The sequence below is a fragment of the Lagenorhynchus albirostris genome, chromosome 10 (genome assembly GCF_949774975.1).
Source record: "Lagenorhynchus albirostris chromosome 10, mLagAlb1.1, whole genome shotgun sequence".
NCBI classification, from domain to species: Eukaryota; Metazoa; Chordata; class Mammalia; order Artiodactyla; family Delphinidae; genus Lagenorhynchus; species Lagenorhynchus albirostris.
In genome coordinates this window covers 74,900,234-74,916,314 of record NC_083104.1, presented here as the reverse complement: position 1 = coordinate 74,916,314, position 16,081 = coordinate 74,900,234, and the positions used below count along the sequence as shown (strand labels likewise).

Sequence of the window (16,081 nt, the reverse complement as noted above, 5' to 3'; positions counted from 1 at the left end):
TAGAGCTAATAGTCTTTCTGTGAAGGCTGGGGCGGATTTCCATGCAGAGGATTCGGACAGCATAGTGCCTCAATTCCATCTCTCGTTCTGATGTTGCAGCCACACAGAGCTCACACAGAGCACCTTGCCTCCATAATGGTGACGCAATGTGGGTCGTCTGTGAGGCTAGGGTGCCACCTAGAGGCACTGAACTGTTTAACACTTTCCAAAGTTGAATATGTTTAGTGACATTTGTATTTTACAGGACTTCAGAAAGATTTTGATCAGTGGGATTCTTTAATTGAAGGGGAAGATGACAATCTTATTCCAGGAACCAACATTGACACAACCAACCACCACGCCACCCTGCAGAACTCTACAGGAATAGAGAAGCCAAATTCAGATTAAAAGAGCTTTTTAAAAAGTCTTGTTTAAAAACTGTCTAAAAGTGTGTGTGTGTATGATTTTAATGTATTTTCTCAAATAACTCATATTTGAAAATGTAGGCTGTACCACAATAGTGATTGAAGCTTGGATTAAGATTTTTTCCCTTTAAATGTAAAGAAAGACTGCTACATATAAAAATCATACCAGCCTAAATTTTAGTTTTACTAAAGTGTTCCTTTCTCGGTGTCACAATAAAAAACTGATTTTACATTTCTTTAATGGACAAGTATATTAAAACAGGCATCATGCCATTGAAAATGTGTTACAATGACCTAACACTCCCTAAAAACATAATAAAAACAGATTTTCTTGCCTCTTTTTTTTCTATTATAAGCAGTAGAATTGAGTTTTAGCAACATGGTCTTCTGCGTGGGACTTGGTAGCACTTCTTTGACCTTGGGTCATGGTAAGAGAAATCAGGCCAAGCGGATAATAAAGCCATTGCTTTACTGTGGGATGGGTGCGACTGCACAATTTCAACATAATGACTAAACGGGGAATGGATGGGGGTAAGAATATTGGTGACAAAGCAAAGGCAGCAGATTAAAGCAAGTTGGTAATCTGTTTGCATTTACTTTAATGGTTTACCTCTGAGGCACTCTATTTACTAAAGAAAGGTGCATAAGACAGGCCCACGATTCCAGCCATCACACATTAAATCACTGATTCACCCGAAGGCTGCGACAGATAAGAAAGGACATAATTTTAACTGCTTCATTTTCCATTAGTTTTATTGATATTTAATGAATTTTATATGTAGTAGTGGGAGGGGAAAAGCACAATAAATGGAGGTAAAAATATAGCTGAGGGCTTCCCTGGTGGCGCAGTGGTTGAGAGTCCGCCTGCCGATGCAGGGGACACGGGTTCGTGCCCAGGTCCGGGAAGATCCCACATGCCGCGGAGCAGCTAGGCCCGTGAGCCATGGCCGCTGAGCCTGCGCGTCCGGAGCCTGTGCTCCACAACGGGAGAGGCCACGATAGTGAGAGGCCCGCGTACCGGAAAAAAAAAAAAAAAAAAAAAAAAAAAAAAGGTAGCTGAAAGATTTGTGCACTTATGTTTCTGGGAGTCACGGAAAATGTGTTTTGTTTCCCAAGGGGTATAAACATTTCTGCCACTCATCAGTTAAGTATATTTTTGTCTAAGAATGGTCTTGTTCCTATGAATTCTCCATAATTAAGTTTAATTATAGCCTGTGTGAACAAGGATAATCAGTACTTAGTAAGCAAGCCTGGTTAACTACTCTATCCCTATTCCTTTTGCCCAGTTAATAAGTAACTGTGTTTTCTGATTTGGCACTCAGGCCTATCTTAATGTTTTAATGTGCAAAAACACCCATTTTGAGAAATATGATTTCTCCTCTAACTGTTCAGATTAAACATTTTTAAATAGAGAGTTAAACTGCTTAGCATGAAACTGATGGCTTTCCATAATCCGACCCTAATGCATCTTCTCTGACCCTTTCTCCCAGTAATTAACTCACAACTATATCTCCTACATGAATGAGCCAAATGTGTCTAATCATTATCCCAGGAACAAGGAATATACTCATCTACCTCAATTACATTTAATGCAGAACACTCTTTTCATTTATTGAAATTATACCCAACTTTTAAGGTTCTTAATTCTCACTATTCCCATCAGGCTTCAGGGTCTCATAATATTTCATATACATACATCTTTTCCCCCATTCACATGTAGCAAACCTCCTTACTCATTTTAGAAATGGATAACCATTCCAATTGCACTGATGTCCCATTCACTAGCACCTCTTTAAAATCCTTTGTTGGTGGCACATGCTGATGCTGAAAGGAGAAAATAACTGCTGAAAGGATCCAGTGAGTTAAAGTTTAAAAAATACAACCTACCGGGCTTCCCTGGTGGCGCAGTGGTTGAGAGTCCGCCTGCCGATGCAGGGGACGCGGGTTCGTGCCCCGGTCCGGGAAGATCCCACATGCCGCAGAGCGGCTGGGCCCGTGAGCCATGGCCGCTGAGCCTGCGCGTCCGGAGCCTGTGCTCCGCAACGGGAGAGGCCACAACAGTGAGAGACCCGCGTGCCGCAAAATTAAAAAAATAAAAAATAAAAATACAACCTACCACAGTGCATACTGAGTATCTTTTGGGGGAAAGAAGGAAATATTTATCAAATGCCTACTCCTTTTCTGGCACTTTACATAAATTATTTCTAATCTTAAAACCACTGCAAGAAAGGTTTTATTAACCCCATTTTACAGATGAGGAAGGTCAAGGCTCAACAATGTTATAATAACCTACCCAGGTCACATATCTAGTAAGCAGCATATAGCTAAGATCTGTTTCCTAAAGCTAGGACCTATACTTTGCATACTACCACTTATGCAAAACCAGGTTTCAAAAGCATGGGCTTTGAAGTTAGATGGGTCTAGGTATGATCAAGCCTCCAAGATTTGCTAGCTCTTTGACATTAGGCAAATTATTTATCTTCTCTAAAAAGCTTCAATTGTCTCACCTATAAAATGTGGATAACATTAATATGCACCTCAGAATCAAGAATTAAATGAGAAAATGCATTTAAAGTACCAACTGAGTGATTAACACATAAAAGCTAACATTTTAATATTTTTATAAATATTATATTATTTATAATATATTATTATTTTATTATATATAATATATATTAATATATAATATATATTTTAAAATATATATTATATATTTATATATAATATATTTTATTTATAATATATTTATTGTTATAATATATTAATATATTATTTATAATATAAAATATTATATTGTTTTTATTTATTATTTATAATATTACTATGTTTCCCCCAACTGTAGAATGGTGGTTCGTTCCACGACTACAGATATTCCAGAACCACAGATATTTCCTTTTTAATGAAATGACACCACTATACTTTTAAGGACAAACGTTATTCAAATCTTGTGTCATATTAGTATACTTCTAAATTCAAACAGAATATTAGTCAAAACTAGACAGAAAGGCAAAGCTTCAGAAAGAAAAAAATTTTGAAGGACTTACTGCTAACAAAGCCACCCTCCCAAGTAGCATCATATAATATGCTTGTCATAAACCTGTAATTTTCTATTTTAAACACTATATTCAGAAGAAACCCAAATAGTTTTTTTTTGCAGTGTGAGCTACTAGAAAGATAACACATTTAAAGGGAGAGGAAAGATCCCAGCTCCGTATATGCAGAAATAGCACTATGAATACACCACACAGGCAGCCTGAGATCTGTTTTGTTTTTGACACATATCAAGCTTTTTGGAAACAACAACTTCTTCTGATTACGTGCCCTCAATTTTCTGAAATATTCTGTTGGTCTGGGCGAGGTAGCGCTTGTTTAAGAGCAGCTTCTGACTGACTGGCCGCGTTTATGGACGCAGTTAAATCTCTATCATCTCCAGACCTCTTTTCTGAAACAAGAAGAGAAAAACCTCAAGTTGAGAAAGAAACATAAAAATAAGAAATTTTGTGTGTGTGTGTGTGTGTGGCGGAGGGCCATGCTGCAGCATGCAGGACCTTAGTTCCCCCGGGCAGGATCGAACCCGTGCCCCCTGCAGTGGAAGCGCCGCGTCCTAACCCCTGGACCGCCAGGGAAGTCCCAAGAAAATTCTTTACATGGGTGCTACCGTGACAAAATTAATGTCCTCTAAAAATGGGGAGAGGGAAGAGATGAGCATTCTAATTACTACAGGGAATTATTCCGACTGACGTGATTTTTAAAAATATTTTGGTTCTCACCTTGTACCTATTATCATATAAAACTTCTTGAAAAAGGTTATGAAATTGGTATATTTTATATTTTTCTAGGATGATATTTGGCAAGGCTGATAACCAAATAGTTCTTCGTTCTCTTTCATTAGTGCGTATATTTCACATAATACTAAAGTCACCAAAAGCTGATTTCATTCTCCATGTGCCTCAGTGTGCTACTTACAAACAAGATCATGCAATAACCAGGAACATCCAAAAAACAGAATCATCACATACACTAAAAATCTCAAAAGAAATTCCAAGAGATTATTTAACAAAGATCATTTGAACATCTGAGCTAACACTGAAAAACTCCTTTAAAATATGAATTTATCATACACCTTCAAGATTAATTCAATCAACAAATTCCCTGTATTTCAAGAAATCTTCTTCCTGTTTACTTTTCACCATTTTTAGCTGAAGTGGTTTTTATTTTCCTACTGCTAACATCCATGGAAATGGATGAACCATTTTTACTTGAGAGATTCAGGGTAACCGTACCTTAAAGACTTGGCCATTCTGGTTGGTAAAAGTATTTTGTTTTAAAAACACAAGTTACCTTTGACCACAGTATCATCCAATGATAGGCAGTAAAGATCTTTTCCCACTATCTGGAATACAGCCTAACAAAAGAAACCTTTGGATTACTACCACTTCTTTATTGTAAATACAAAATAATTAAAATCAGAAAGGAGACCATAGATACACCAGAAAAATGGTGAACAACAAAAAGTAATCCTATTAAGACTATGCCAATTTGATTTTATAATGAAGAATAACGTCAAGTATATTTTCTATTCTTCAAATACCCATTTATCTGGAATATCTCCACTGTAGCATTCCATGCAAGGACTAAAGTGTCCTTTTCCAATTTTCAGCTTTCAAGAGGTGAAGAAGGTCAATAATTTTTTTATAGTGAACAAATTCACTATATGTCCAACAAGAGGAGAAATGGTTTAATGAATCATTGTCTAGTAATGTCATGTAATATTATGCAGCTATGGCCTTCTGGTTGCAGCCAAGATGGAGTAAGCTGACTTACACTGATTACCATGGAAAATTCTGGAAAGAATACAAAAAGCAACTACCTGAGGCTTCTGAAAAGTAAATGGGATCAGAAATATAGAAGGACTGTAGTGAAAACTTGAATAACGACCCAAAACGGGTGAGTTTCACGCCAAATCACAGCTGCCAGGCTGGGGTGGGCAGCAAAACTGAGCGAAATCCCCTCTTTCTAGCCAGTGGAGTGGGGAAAGAGGCCCCGAATACTAAAGGGTGGGGCGTGGGGGGGGAACCCCTTCACTGTTCTACTTTTTCTGCACAGCAGTCACAGTGCAGGCACCTACAAATCTGAGAGAAGACGCTGGCCAGTGGATTGAGGAAAACAGCCCTTTGTGATCTGAAGAGTCGAGAGGCAGGGGGTGGGGTGTGGGGGTTTTCTCTCTCTTTTCTCTATCTGCTTCACACCAGAGGCAGGCCTGTCAAACAGAGCTGCCTGGTCAGCACGCGGGGAAACACTGGGAGAAGCATGCTTTCTGGCCAGAGGACCAGGAAACGGGGCCCCTGGGGGCTGAATAAGAGAGGACCCTTGGAGCCTCAAAGTATGGAGGAAATCTCAGAGAGGAAAGGAATTGGAACATTTGAACCCCTAATATTATATGTGAACCTAACGTCATTCCGAACGATGCAAATGCAGAACAGAATCAAGAAAAGAAAAGCATAGCTAAGTCTTTAACCCCTGAGTGACTGTATAAACCTCTGTCCAAGTTCTAGACTAACCCCTCTGTGGCTTATGCCCTGGGCAGACCCAAACATTATAGCAAAGACGTTGAAGACTAAACCGACACTGGAACCACCAAACACAGAGAGAGAGAGAGAGAACTTGTGGTATGAACCTAATCAGGTTGACCACCTGCTAAAACAAAAACTTTAACATTTTCCAGAAGATTTTAACAGCCTCCAAAGTCTTACAACATCATATTCAAAACATTCAGAATATAATCCAAAATTACTCAACATACAACGAACGAGGAAAGGCTAATCATTTCTTAAGACAATCAGTAGATGAAAACCCTGCCATGACGAGATACTGGAACTACCAGATACAGATTTTGTAGCAAGAAGTTCAACAAACTGCAAACAGGATAAACACAAATGTCTAGATATATCATAACAGCATGGGAGACTGCCTACCGTATAATCTTAAATGAAGAACACAGAATATAAAACTGAATTACAATGAAATCAACCATGTTCAAAATATGTAGATGATATATTTATATTCCATATAAACAGAAAGATTATTAAAGAAAACCAAACTGATCAGTCCGTTTGCCTTCGGAAGGATGTATTACAGGTGATTGATACTTCCTCTTTTTAACTTTGCCATATTCCCAGATTTTCTGCATCAAACGTATTTCATAAAGGTCACAAATGCCAAACAATTTTCCTTTTTTTAAATCCCAAAATGAAAATCAGTGAGTAAAACATTAATAAGAGATACTGGGCATAAAATCTAGAAACATTGCATTATTGCTATTTTCCACTGTTATTATTACAATAGTAGTATTTTTTTCCTCTATTATTCCTAAACACAAGGGCTTTGGAAATAGTTCCAGTCACCTTTCGGAATGAAAGAGAACACTCTCATTAATTACTATTTACATAAACCCATACCTCACATGGACTCCTATCCAATTTGGGTATACCATTCCAGACATTCTCAGGGTTCACTACCTCTTCCATACCATTTGAAAGGTTCAAAACCTACAGGAGAAAAACAATAGTAAAAACTGGTCATTCCAAAAGCTGTGACTGATGTATGTACCACAGCAACCGTTTTTAAAAGGAAATACTTGAAAAGGTAATTAAATGATTTTATTAAACATCAATACTACATTTCAACTCAATGGTACTTCAGTTCAAAAAACGTACATTGAGTATCTGTGCCTAGAGATCAAAGGCATAAAATTTAGATCTCAAGAAGTTCAAAATTTGGTGGAGGAACAGACCACTAAGCAGACAGTTACAATACAGTGTAGGAAGTACAGACTCCTGCCATAGGAGGTATAGGAATACAACACAAGTATAAAGCTTTTGTTGGCGGGGGGACAGAGAGGAGTGAAGAGATGGAGAGATTTAGAAAATAATGCTAGTGAATGCTTCCTGGAAGAGGCAATGGCTAATCTTTTAAAGATAAGTGGAAATTATCCAGTTTGGGAAGGGGACAGAATACAGGCAGATAGGACTGCATTATTAACTATATCAAAGAAGCCAAACACAAGAGTATATATAAAAGAAATCAAGCAGTATGGTGTTCATCTAATATAAGATACAAAACCCAAAGGAGTAAGACCTAAGGCTGGATGCTCAACCCCAGAGAACCTCCTGTGGCATGTTAATGACTTTTCCAGACTTGAGGGTCTCAAATTTTCATGGTGCAAGAGTATACGTTACTCGTCCTTCCCCTGGAAATCCTCAATCAGCCAGCCAGGGCAAGGTCCAGAAATCTATCAATACATTTAAGAAACGTGCCAGGTGATTCTGATTAAGGTGGTTTTCAGACCACAGGAAAAACACAATCTACTGGAGGTTTCCAAGAGGTTTTCCACAAGCGAATGATGGAGTCAGATTTGCATCTGACAAACTTCACACTAGCAGTGTGGAGAATCAACTGAATAAAGACTAGAAGTAAACCAATAGAAGGTTATTAGAGGCATCTAGCTGTGAAATGAGAGACTTAATCAAGACAGTGGCATTAGGTATAAAAAGTTTTAACAAAGAGATAAGAAGTGGAAAGTGCAGAACTCAGTGACTGACAGATAGGATTTCGGGAGTAAGGGAGATGAAAGAGCCCTGGATGCTTACATAGGAACTTTTTAAATGATTCTTGCACTGCATCAAATTATCACGGGGAACGAGCAGGTACATAATCTATTCAATTGGATTTTCTAGTCTGAAAAAGTTTGGTAAAATTTCCTTAACAATCTGCAAGTACATTTTGAGACAAATTACTTCAGTTTTACATACCCTTGTGCCTTCTTCAGCTAATTCCAAAATCTCACATTTAGACCACGTGTTTCTTAGACTTGACCACACAACACATTTGGATCCCACAGTAAATCCTTTCAGAGTGTAGGTGTTCTCTGGTTGAGCTGCCAAATTGAATAGAGCAAGACTCAATACATACCTCTTAATTCCTTAAAGATATGCAAGCAAAGCATTTCCCCAACATGCATTTACTATTCTCGTATCATCAATATCACATACGGTACGACATGTTCTAAGTCTCCCTCCCTCGATTTTATTTTTAAATTCTTCCAGTGGCCCTTCCCCGTATAATTCCTTACCGCTCTCCTCAAAAAACACAACCATGATGCGCTGTTTTTTTAAGGATGTGAATCTGATTTCTAACGTTGAGAGTTACTACTTAAAGCTGGCTATTATAGCCACATGTAATGTGGTCTGTGGTTACAACAGCCATTTCTACAGCAAAGCAGCATGGTACATACAAGTGAGCAGACACTTTTATCACAAAGCTGTTACTTATTATTAAAATGTGACAATGAGGACTAAAAATCCAGGGTGGTATTTAAATAAATTACCGTACATCCACAGGATGGCATACTACAAAACTAAAATATTTTTGAAAGCATATTTAAGGGATTAAAACGCAGGATTCAACACTGTATGACAGTATGACCTCTAGTTAGTTTTTTAAACTGTATGTGAGTAGACACACACAGAAAGGGTGAGAAACGTCAGGAAGAAAGTATATACACCATCATAGCATTCACAGTGGCCATTTCTTGGTGCTGGGATTATGATGATTTTCATTCTCCTTAGTCTATTGTTTTCTCTATTTTGTACAATGGCTCAAATCTAATAATATAAAAATTGACACTTAAAAAGTCTAACATTGATTATTTTTTTAAAAAACCCAGAAGATAGTTATTTTGTGTAACTTTCAAGTCTCGTTAAGTAGCCAAGAAAACAGCAGCAAAAATAATTTATAAAAAAGTTAATGACAATAAATGTTCTCCAATATTTACTCATGGCTGTAAACTTGCTTGATTAATACAGGCTCCCTAACTCCATTTTTTTAAGGGCTTCTAAACGAATGGCAAGGTATATGATGAAGCAAAACAGTTAATTCTTAAAACTGTGTTGGGGCTTCCCTGGTGGTGCAGTGGTTGAGAGTCCGCCTGCCGATGCAGGGGACGCGGGTTCGTGCCCCGGTCCGGGAAGATCCCACATGCCGCGGAGCGGCTGGGCCCGTGAGCCATGGCCGCTGAGCCTGAGCATCCGGAGCCTGTGCTCCGCAACGGGAGAGGCCACAACAGTTAGAGGCCCGCGTACCGCAAAAAAAAAACTGTGCTGAAATGATCCCTACTGTAAATTCATGCCTACATTATTATGCTTGGCAAAGGAACACTATATTTTTCAAAACTTACCAAAAAACATAACCTCTTGATTTTAGAGATGATTTGTTTATATTTTAAATGTGATTACTTTTTGGAGACACAGACTTGAAGCATTCTATTTTTAAAAGCAAAATTAATAATTCAGCATTTCACCCAGCATATAAAGAATTATTTTACATTGATTTTACTACTTAATTACCCACGTTTAAAATACCCTTCGTAAAATCCAAATCTGATTCTCTTCTCAGGTTTTAATCTTCCCTCCCCCACATTAATATTTAAAAAATTCAAATAAGAATTATTCTCTTTTCTTTAAAACAAATAAGTACCTTTCACTTAGTTAAGTAAAAGCGAATGGGAAACAACAACAACAACAACAACAAAAAACGCACATACCCGAGACATGATCTGGTAAAGCGTGATTGTGTTTCCTTCCGGGTTCTTCTTCAGAAAACACAGAGTTCAACGATGACACGGCATCTCTAAACAGAGATGTATGTTCTGTAAATTCTTCTTCTTTATAGATACTCATTTCAATCTGCATCTTGGCATAGCAGGTCTTTCCGTGCTGGTACAGCCTATGCTCATCAAAGCATTCCGCACAACTGGACCTTCTTGCGTCCTCAGCACACAGGGATTCTTGGGCTTTCCGACTAACTCTTAAAGACAATGGGTTTATTTTGTCCTCTAGACACAGCTGGGCTGTAGGTAATTCTAGTTCAGGCTGTTTCTCGGCTTCACAGTTGAGGGGCAGTAGCCCTGCCAATGGTGGCAGGTTGGCCGCTGGGTCACAGCCTTGGGGAAGAGGCACAGACAGAGGCACCAGGCCCAGCTCTTCTTTCCCCTCCTCTGCAACTAAGGAATGCTGCAATTCAATGAATTCCAGCTCCAGGAATTCTTTGGACTCATCATCAGGAGAAAGCTCTACCTCGAGGGAATTCAGTTCCAGGGCCTCCTTTGTTTCGGTGGCATGTGGTAACAATGCGCTAAATCCTGTAATTAGGTACTTATCATCAAACTTTGCTTTGTCACCCAGATGGCACTCGACTTTACCTTCCAGCATCTCAGTGCCACTTTCATCTTTGCCTGGGTTTTCAAAAGTTTCAAAAATGTTATCAGTTTCGGGGACAAAGAATTTACCTGGTTTGGTTTCAATGATGTTTAAGTCTTTGTCAATTCTTTCCAAGAGCTTACCTGTCTGTGATTTGACACAGAGTGCTTTCTCTTGTCCAGCTTTGCTACTTGGTTTCTGAAGTCCAACATCTGGATTGGGGGACCCAAGAGCTCCCTTTATGTCTACGCCATTGTTTTCATAGGGCAGGTCACTGTCACTCACACCAATCTTAGAATATTTCTTCATTTTCTCACTAATACTTTCGCCTTTGCTTTTCAAGTCAACGATGGCTAAAAGGATATCACAAACATCCCTTTTGATTTCTAATACTGTTATCTCCAACATATCTTCTGTTACTATTTCATAAAAGTAGTCATTTCCCTCTTGAGGGCATGCACCTTCTGAAATATTAAATCCTGAGAGGCAACATGGAAAGGCTTGCATGGGAACTGCCAACAGTTCAGAAGGGATGTTCCAGAGGGCTTTGGGGTCCACACAGTCTTCAACGTTTCCAAAGTCCACAAGCCTGACGGACACAAGAGAATCTTCACAAATATTGGTGACAAGTGCCCTGTAATAATGCCCGTCTTCTCTGTATCTCACTATGCAAGGATCTCCCATATGAGGGCAGGAGATGCAGCTTCGCCAAGCTGTCACCTGCTCTCCAGCAGTTTGTACTTCCACTTCTAAATACTGAAGTTTCTCTGTGTCCGCAAACTGACACCAAAAATATTCAGGTCCATCGATCACCGTGGCATAAGCTTGTATCATCTTCATCTTTGGATTATACCAGTTAAGAAATACAGAAGTGTCTACGCCTGTTCTGCTGACAGACTTTGAACAGGCACCTTTAACTATTTGGGTAGAAAGTCCTATTTGAGATTTTTCACTGAAAGCGTATCTGCTCATCATATCTTCTGCTATGATCCCATGTTCATCAGCAAGAATAACTTCCCATTTGTCTTGAAACTGAACAAATTCGCATCTTAGTTGCGCCTCCTCTGTCCTTCGGGAAAAGTAATTCATCATTTCCTTATGGTTTAAAATCTTAGGAGCCCCAAGTCCCCTTAAGGAACAGTGAATGCACAGTCTGGGTGATAGTGCATTAACAAGGTCAAGTTTGCCTACTGTGTTGGTGTGAACCACAGAAACATTGCCATAATCTATAAACTGCACAGAGAGAAGGTCATTGGGTTGATGTTCCTTGACCACAGCACGATACCATAAATTGTCTTCTGGGAAAACAGCACATATTATATCTCCTCTTTGCAAAGGTGGACCTGCATAATATTCAGGCCTTGTTCTAACAGTGTTTAACCTCTCTGAAAGACGATCAATTTCAGCCTCATCTTCTGTTAGTTGAACATAAAAGTCTGAAAGGTCATTTATATGAGAAACATACACAGTTGTTTTAAAGCCAGGCATTATAGTCTTCTGAGGGAACTCAGAAAATTTTAGAGGCAAACCTTTGTTACATGAATCTCCTATTTTTCTCTCTGGAAGAGCGGCTTCTAGTTTTGTGGCTTTCAAAGGGGGCTCAGCCGAACTTACTAATTTCTTTTCTACTGGTAATGGAGACACTTGATTATTTTTATTTGCCACAGAGTCCGGATACTGAGTGACTAAGTTTGTCTTCATTGAACTGCATGAAAATTTGATTTCCTTACATGCTGAGCTGATCTGAGGTTTGTATGATTCTCCTAAGATCACCAAACTGTCTGATTTGTTCTCTATTGATTTACTTAAATACTGTGTAGGTGACAACTTCACAGCTTCCTTTTTTGCTTCAAGAGTTTCAGGTGTAGAGAGGAGTGATTCACTTTCTTTTTTTCTTGTCCCGCCTTTGGAACCTAGGAGTCCTAACTTCTCATTAATATTAGCATTAATTTGAATGCTGTTGTCATATAGTTCTATAATCAGTCTTCCATCTGGATCTTTTGCTACAACCAAAGCCTTCAATGACTTCTCTGAAATAGTCTCCTGAAACCGCGTTGTGACTTCTTCTGGTATATGATCAGGAATATCAGATAATGAACATTTAATGGCTTGCATGGGCAGAAGTAGGACGTCATATGCATCGCTAGGTATTGGAAGCAGATCATCATTTGTTACCACATAACTATTCCCAAAATCAACAAAAAAGACTTTATTTGGTTCTTTTTCTATGATTATCCCCCTATACCAGTTTCCGTCGGTATACCTGGCAAGGCACAATGTGCTGGGGACCAAGGGAGATGTTTTTAAATTCAGCAAAACTTTACTTAATTGTGTAATATGATATGACAACTGTTCTAAAATATTTGCATTTCTTCCCAGCTGGCAATAAAATGTCCAAGGGTCATCGACATGTGTTATATACACTGATTCTTCACTTCCAATTTTCATACCATGTGTAGAATAGTAGTAAGAATGGAGCTGAACAGAGGACACCAGAGGCTTCTGAAGTTTTACTGGTCTTGCAAGTCTCTGTTCTACCAAAAAATGGCATGCACTCTGGAAAGGTGTTAGCAAATCCACAACATTAAACAGTTCTTCAACGTGAATGGAAGCCAAAGCAAATATTGTGCATTTTAATTCTACATTGTCTTCCCACGCCTTGTGCACAAATTCACTAAAAGCCTGGATTGCCTTTTCATCCCAAACAAAAGGATTGTGACCCGTTGGTTGAATTAAATTATAAAGGCTGCACCTAAGCGCTTGAACCTTAACCTTGAGAAACTCTTCACTAATTGAATAAATATTCTTCACAGATACCGTTTCTTTGTCTCCATAATCTACAAATATGACGTTGACATGCTCTGAAGATTGTGCCCCAGTAATCAGAGCTCTGGACCATTTTCCATTTGCTGTTCGTTTTGCCAAACAAGCAGGGGTGGTTCCCTGGTAGGGAGTAGCTGTATTCTTGCAATGGTCCTGAATACTACACATTAGCGCTTCAAGTCCCTCTATGTTCCTGGTCAGCTGGCACCAGAAGTAGCCAGGGTTTTCAGCATGAGACACTTTGACTTCTACTGTACTTCCAACTTCTAGCTCCTCTTTACAAGAAGAGCCTGGCTTAATGTCCAAGAAATTCTGTACAAGAGGAGAGTAAACAGACACTCTTTTCTCTTTGTCCTGTACAACTAGTCCAGTTGAAACGTTTGTCACAACTGTTGTGTCATTCACAGTTTCTGGAACAGCTGTAGTTTCACCCTCTCTCTTGACTTTGTGTTCTACTTCCTTCTTGGCAGAAGATATTTTGTTATTGTCTGCAGCAAAATGGTTTGAAACATGCCCTGGAGAGTGGGCACTTTTGCAAATATTTTCCTTTGTTTCAAATTCCTGATACTTGGCAAGTCCAGCCTGAGCAATTACCTTACTAATGTTTTCTTCCCCTGTTCTTGATTCATCGAGAATCTCAATAACATACTGACTATCCTGCTTATCAAGGACATGGATAACTAATTCTTTGTGCAGCACGGTCTTTTTAAAAAAGGAAATTGCCTCCTGGCTCCAATTTTTTCCCAAAGGCCAAATATCGGCCAGGGTGCACCTCAGGGCCAGTATTGGTAGCCGCCTAAACTGAGGGAGCAGCATTCTCACATCATACCGGTCCATATTTTCTGAATTGCCCCGGTCAACGAAGAATACATCCACACTCTTGTCGTCTAATCGAGTGACCATAGCCCGATAATAGCCACTTTCTTTCCATTTCACACAGCAAAGGTCATCGGCTTCAGGTTTCAAAATAACACCATCCAGCTTACTGGCAGAGGCATAGAAACTGCACATTCTCCTCATTAATTTGCTGAAGGTGCCATTGTGTTTCCTCAACCTAATCCAAAACTCAGAAGGAGTTTTCACAAACTCCACCTGGGCATCATAGAAGGCGTTCATCTTTAACCTGATAGACCTCAAGGCTGGGAGTGAAATCTCTTCATCCACTTCTTCAGCAGGAGACTGAGACTGAAAAGCTGTTTCTGGTTCCTCCTCCCCGCCCCCTTCCTCCTCCTCCTCTATTCCCTGGCTCTGAAGCAATCGGTCAGCCAAGCAACAGGACTGTACTCCGAACACACAGTTAAGATTAATCCCATCTTCTCCATACAGGGTGACGTAATACACATGCTCAAAGGAAGAGTAAAATTCAATCTTTGCGTTCACTGCCTGGCCCAGAAACAGTGCCTTCAGGTCACCGACCTGTGACCGAGACCAGCCTCTGCCACCATCCCAGAGTCCGTACAAAGCGCAAGGGTATGTCACCACGGGTATTCGAAAATATTCGGGCAGCAAGTAGCGAAGGCTATTACAACTCACTAACTCCTTCCTTCCATAGTCCACATGAAGTACCTGGGCACAGCGCTGGGGCCGGAAAGTCTCAAGCAAGAGCGCTCTGTACCAATGTCCATCCAACCCGCAGGATGCGCACGGAGAGCCCGGCTTGTCTGGGCTCTCCTCCCTCTCCTCCCAGGTGGCACTGGTATAGTTCTCATCCCCTGTCCCGGGGGAACTCCTATATATCTGGGCCATGCTCTCGGAGAGGCGGTGGACCTCCTGCGAGAAGCTGCGGAGCCGGCAGTGAATGCGGTGGGGATGGCACACCTGGGTGACCACCATGGGCTCCGTCACGCCCAGCTGCAGCTGGGGGTAGAAGTAATCCAGGCCAGCCTGCTCCTGCTTGGGCGGGATTCGCGGGACGACCGGGGCCCCGGGGCCCAGGACAGCCGCGGTGGCCGAGAGGTAGCGCTTGAGCAGGGAGCGGAAAAGGCCGTCGGGCACCTGCCGGGCCAGGCCGAGCTCCTGCATCTGCTGGCTCAGCTCGGGCACCTCCAGGAGGACCAGACGGTGGAGCAGCAGCACGTCCAGGACCCGCCCGTGCATCTCCTTGCCCTGCAGGTTGCTAAGGAAGTCCACGGCGCTGGCAGCCCAGTGCTGGGGCTCGGCCCCGCCCACGCCGCCGCTGCCGCCCGCAGGCACCAGGCCAGCCAGCACGCAGCCCAGCACCTCCGACGGCAGGTGGAAGAACTCGCTGCGCCCAGGCGCCAGCGAGCCCGCGCCGACCGTGATGGTGCGACCCTCGTCCAGCAGGAAGACGCGGCTCTCCTGCGCCTGCCGGCTGACTACGCGGCCGCGGTGCCACAGCAGACCTGCCTGCACCAGGCACAGCTCGCCCGGCGAGGCCGAGGTGCCGCCCAGCGCCCATGGGCCGTGCGCGGCCGCCGCCGCTTCCTGGATCTCCCGGCTCAGCCTCACGTACTCGTCCCGCCGCTCGCCCACCAGCCCCCAGAGCTGCACGGGGATCACCGCGGGCTGCACGTCCACGAAGGACACCCGCAGCACCAGCGAGGCCCCCGGCGTCGGCAGCCCCGGCGTCGAGCACAT

At 41.4% G+C, this 16,081-nt stretch overlaps 2 protein-coding genes across 5 annotated transcripts in view; one reads left to right on the top strand and one right to left on the bottom strand.

The window, feature by feature from the left end:
• PLA2G7 (phospholipase A2 group VII) overlaps positions 1–640 on the top strand; it is a 34,554-nt gene extending 33,914 nt beyond the window's left edge. For all 3 annotated transcript variants that reach the window (XM_060164212.1, XM_060164211.1, XM_060164210.1), the window contains exon 11: positions 245–640. In XM_060164212.1, coding sequence (XP_060020195.1) covers positions 245–387 — 143 coding nt within the window. In that variant the 3' untranslated portion in view covers positions 388–640. The remainder of the gene's footprint in view (positions 1–244) is intronic.
• A 3,176-nt stretch (positions 641–3,816) lies between these two features.
• On the bottom strand, positions 3,817–16,081 carry TDRD6 (tudor domain containing 6). Of its 2 annotated transcripts, XM_060164213.1 has the most exons (4): positions 10,006–16,081; positions 8,216–8,340; positions 6,863–6,952; positions 3,817–3,846 (listed from the first exon to the last, which is right to left on the bottom strand). In XM_060164213.1, the coding sequence occupies exons 1-4, from the start codon at positions 16,079–16,081 to the stop codon at positions 3,817–3,819; spliced, it is 6,321 nt and encodes a 2,106-aa protein (XP_060020196.1). The 2 variants fall into 2 exon arrangements, with proteins under 2 accessions (XP_060020196.1, XP_060020197.1); XM_060164214.1 differs by lacking the exon at positions 6,863–6,952.

Excerpts from the sequence above, each read along its gene's own strand:
- TDRD6 (XM_060164213.1), bottom strand. The coding sequence starts at position 16,081 with ATGTGCTCGACGCCGGGGCTGCCGACGCCGGGGGCCTCGCTGGTGCTG. Across the intron at positions 8,341-10,005 it reads TTTACCAGATCATGTCTCGG|CTCAACCAGAGAACACCTAC; the intron begins GTATGTGCGTTT and ends TCAATTTGGCAG. Across the intron at positions 3,847-6,862 it reads TGGATAGGAGTCCATGTGAG|AAAAGAGGTCTGGAGATGAT; the intron begins GTATGGGTTTAT and ends TTCTTGTTTCAG.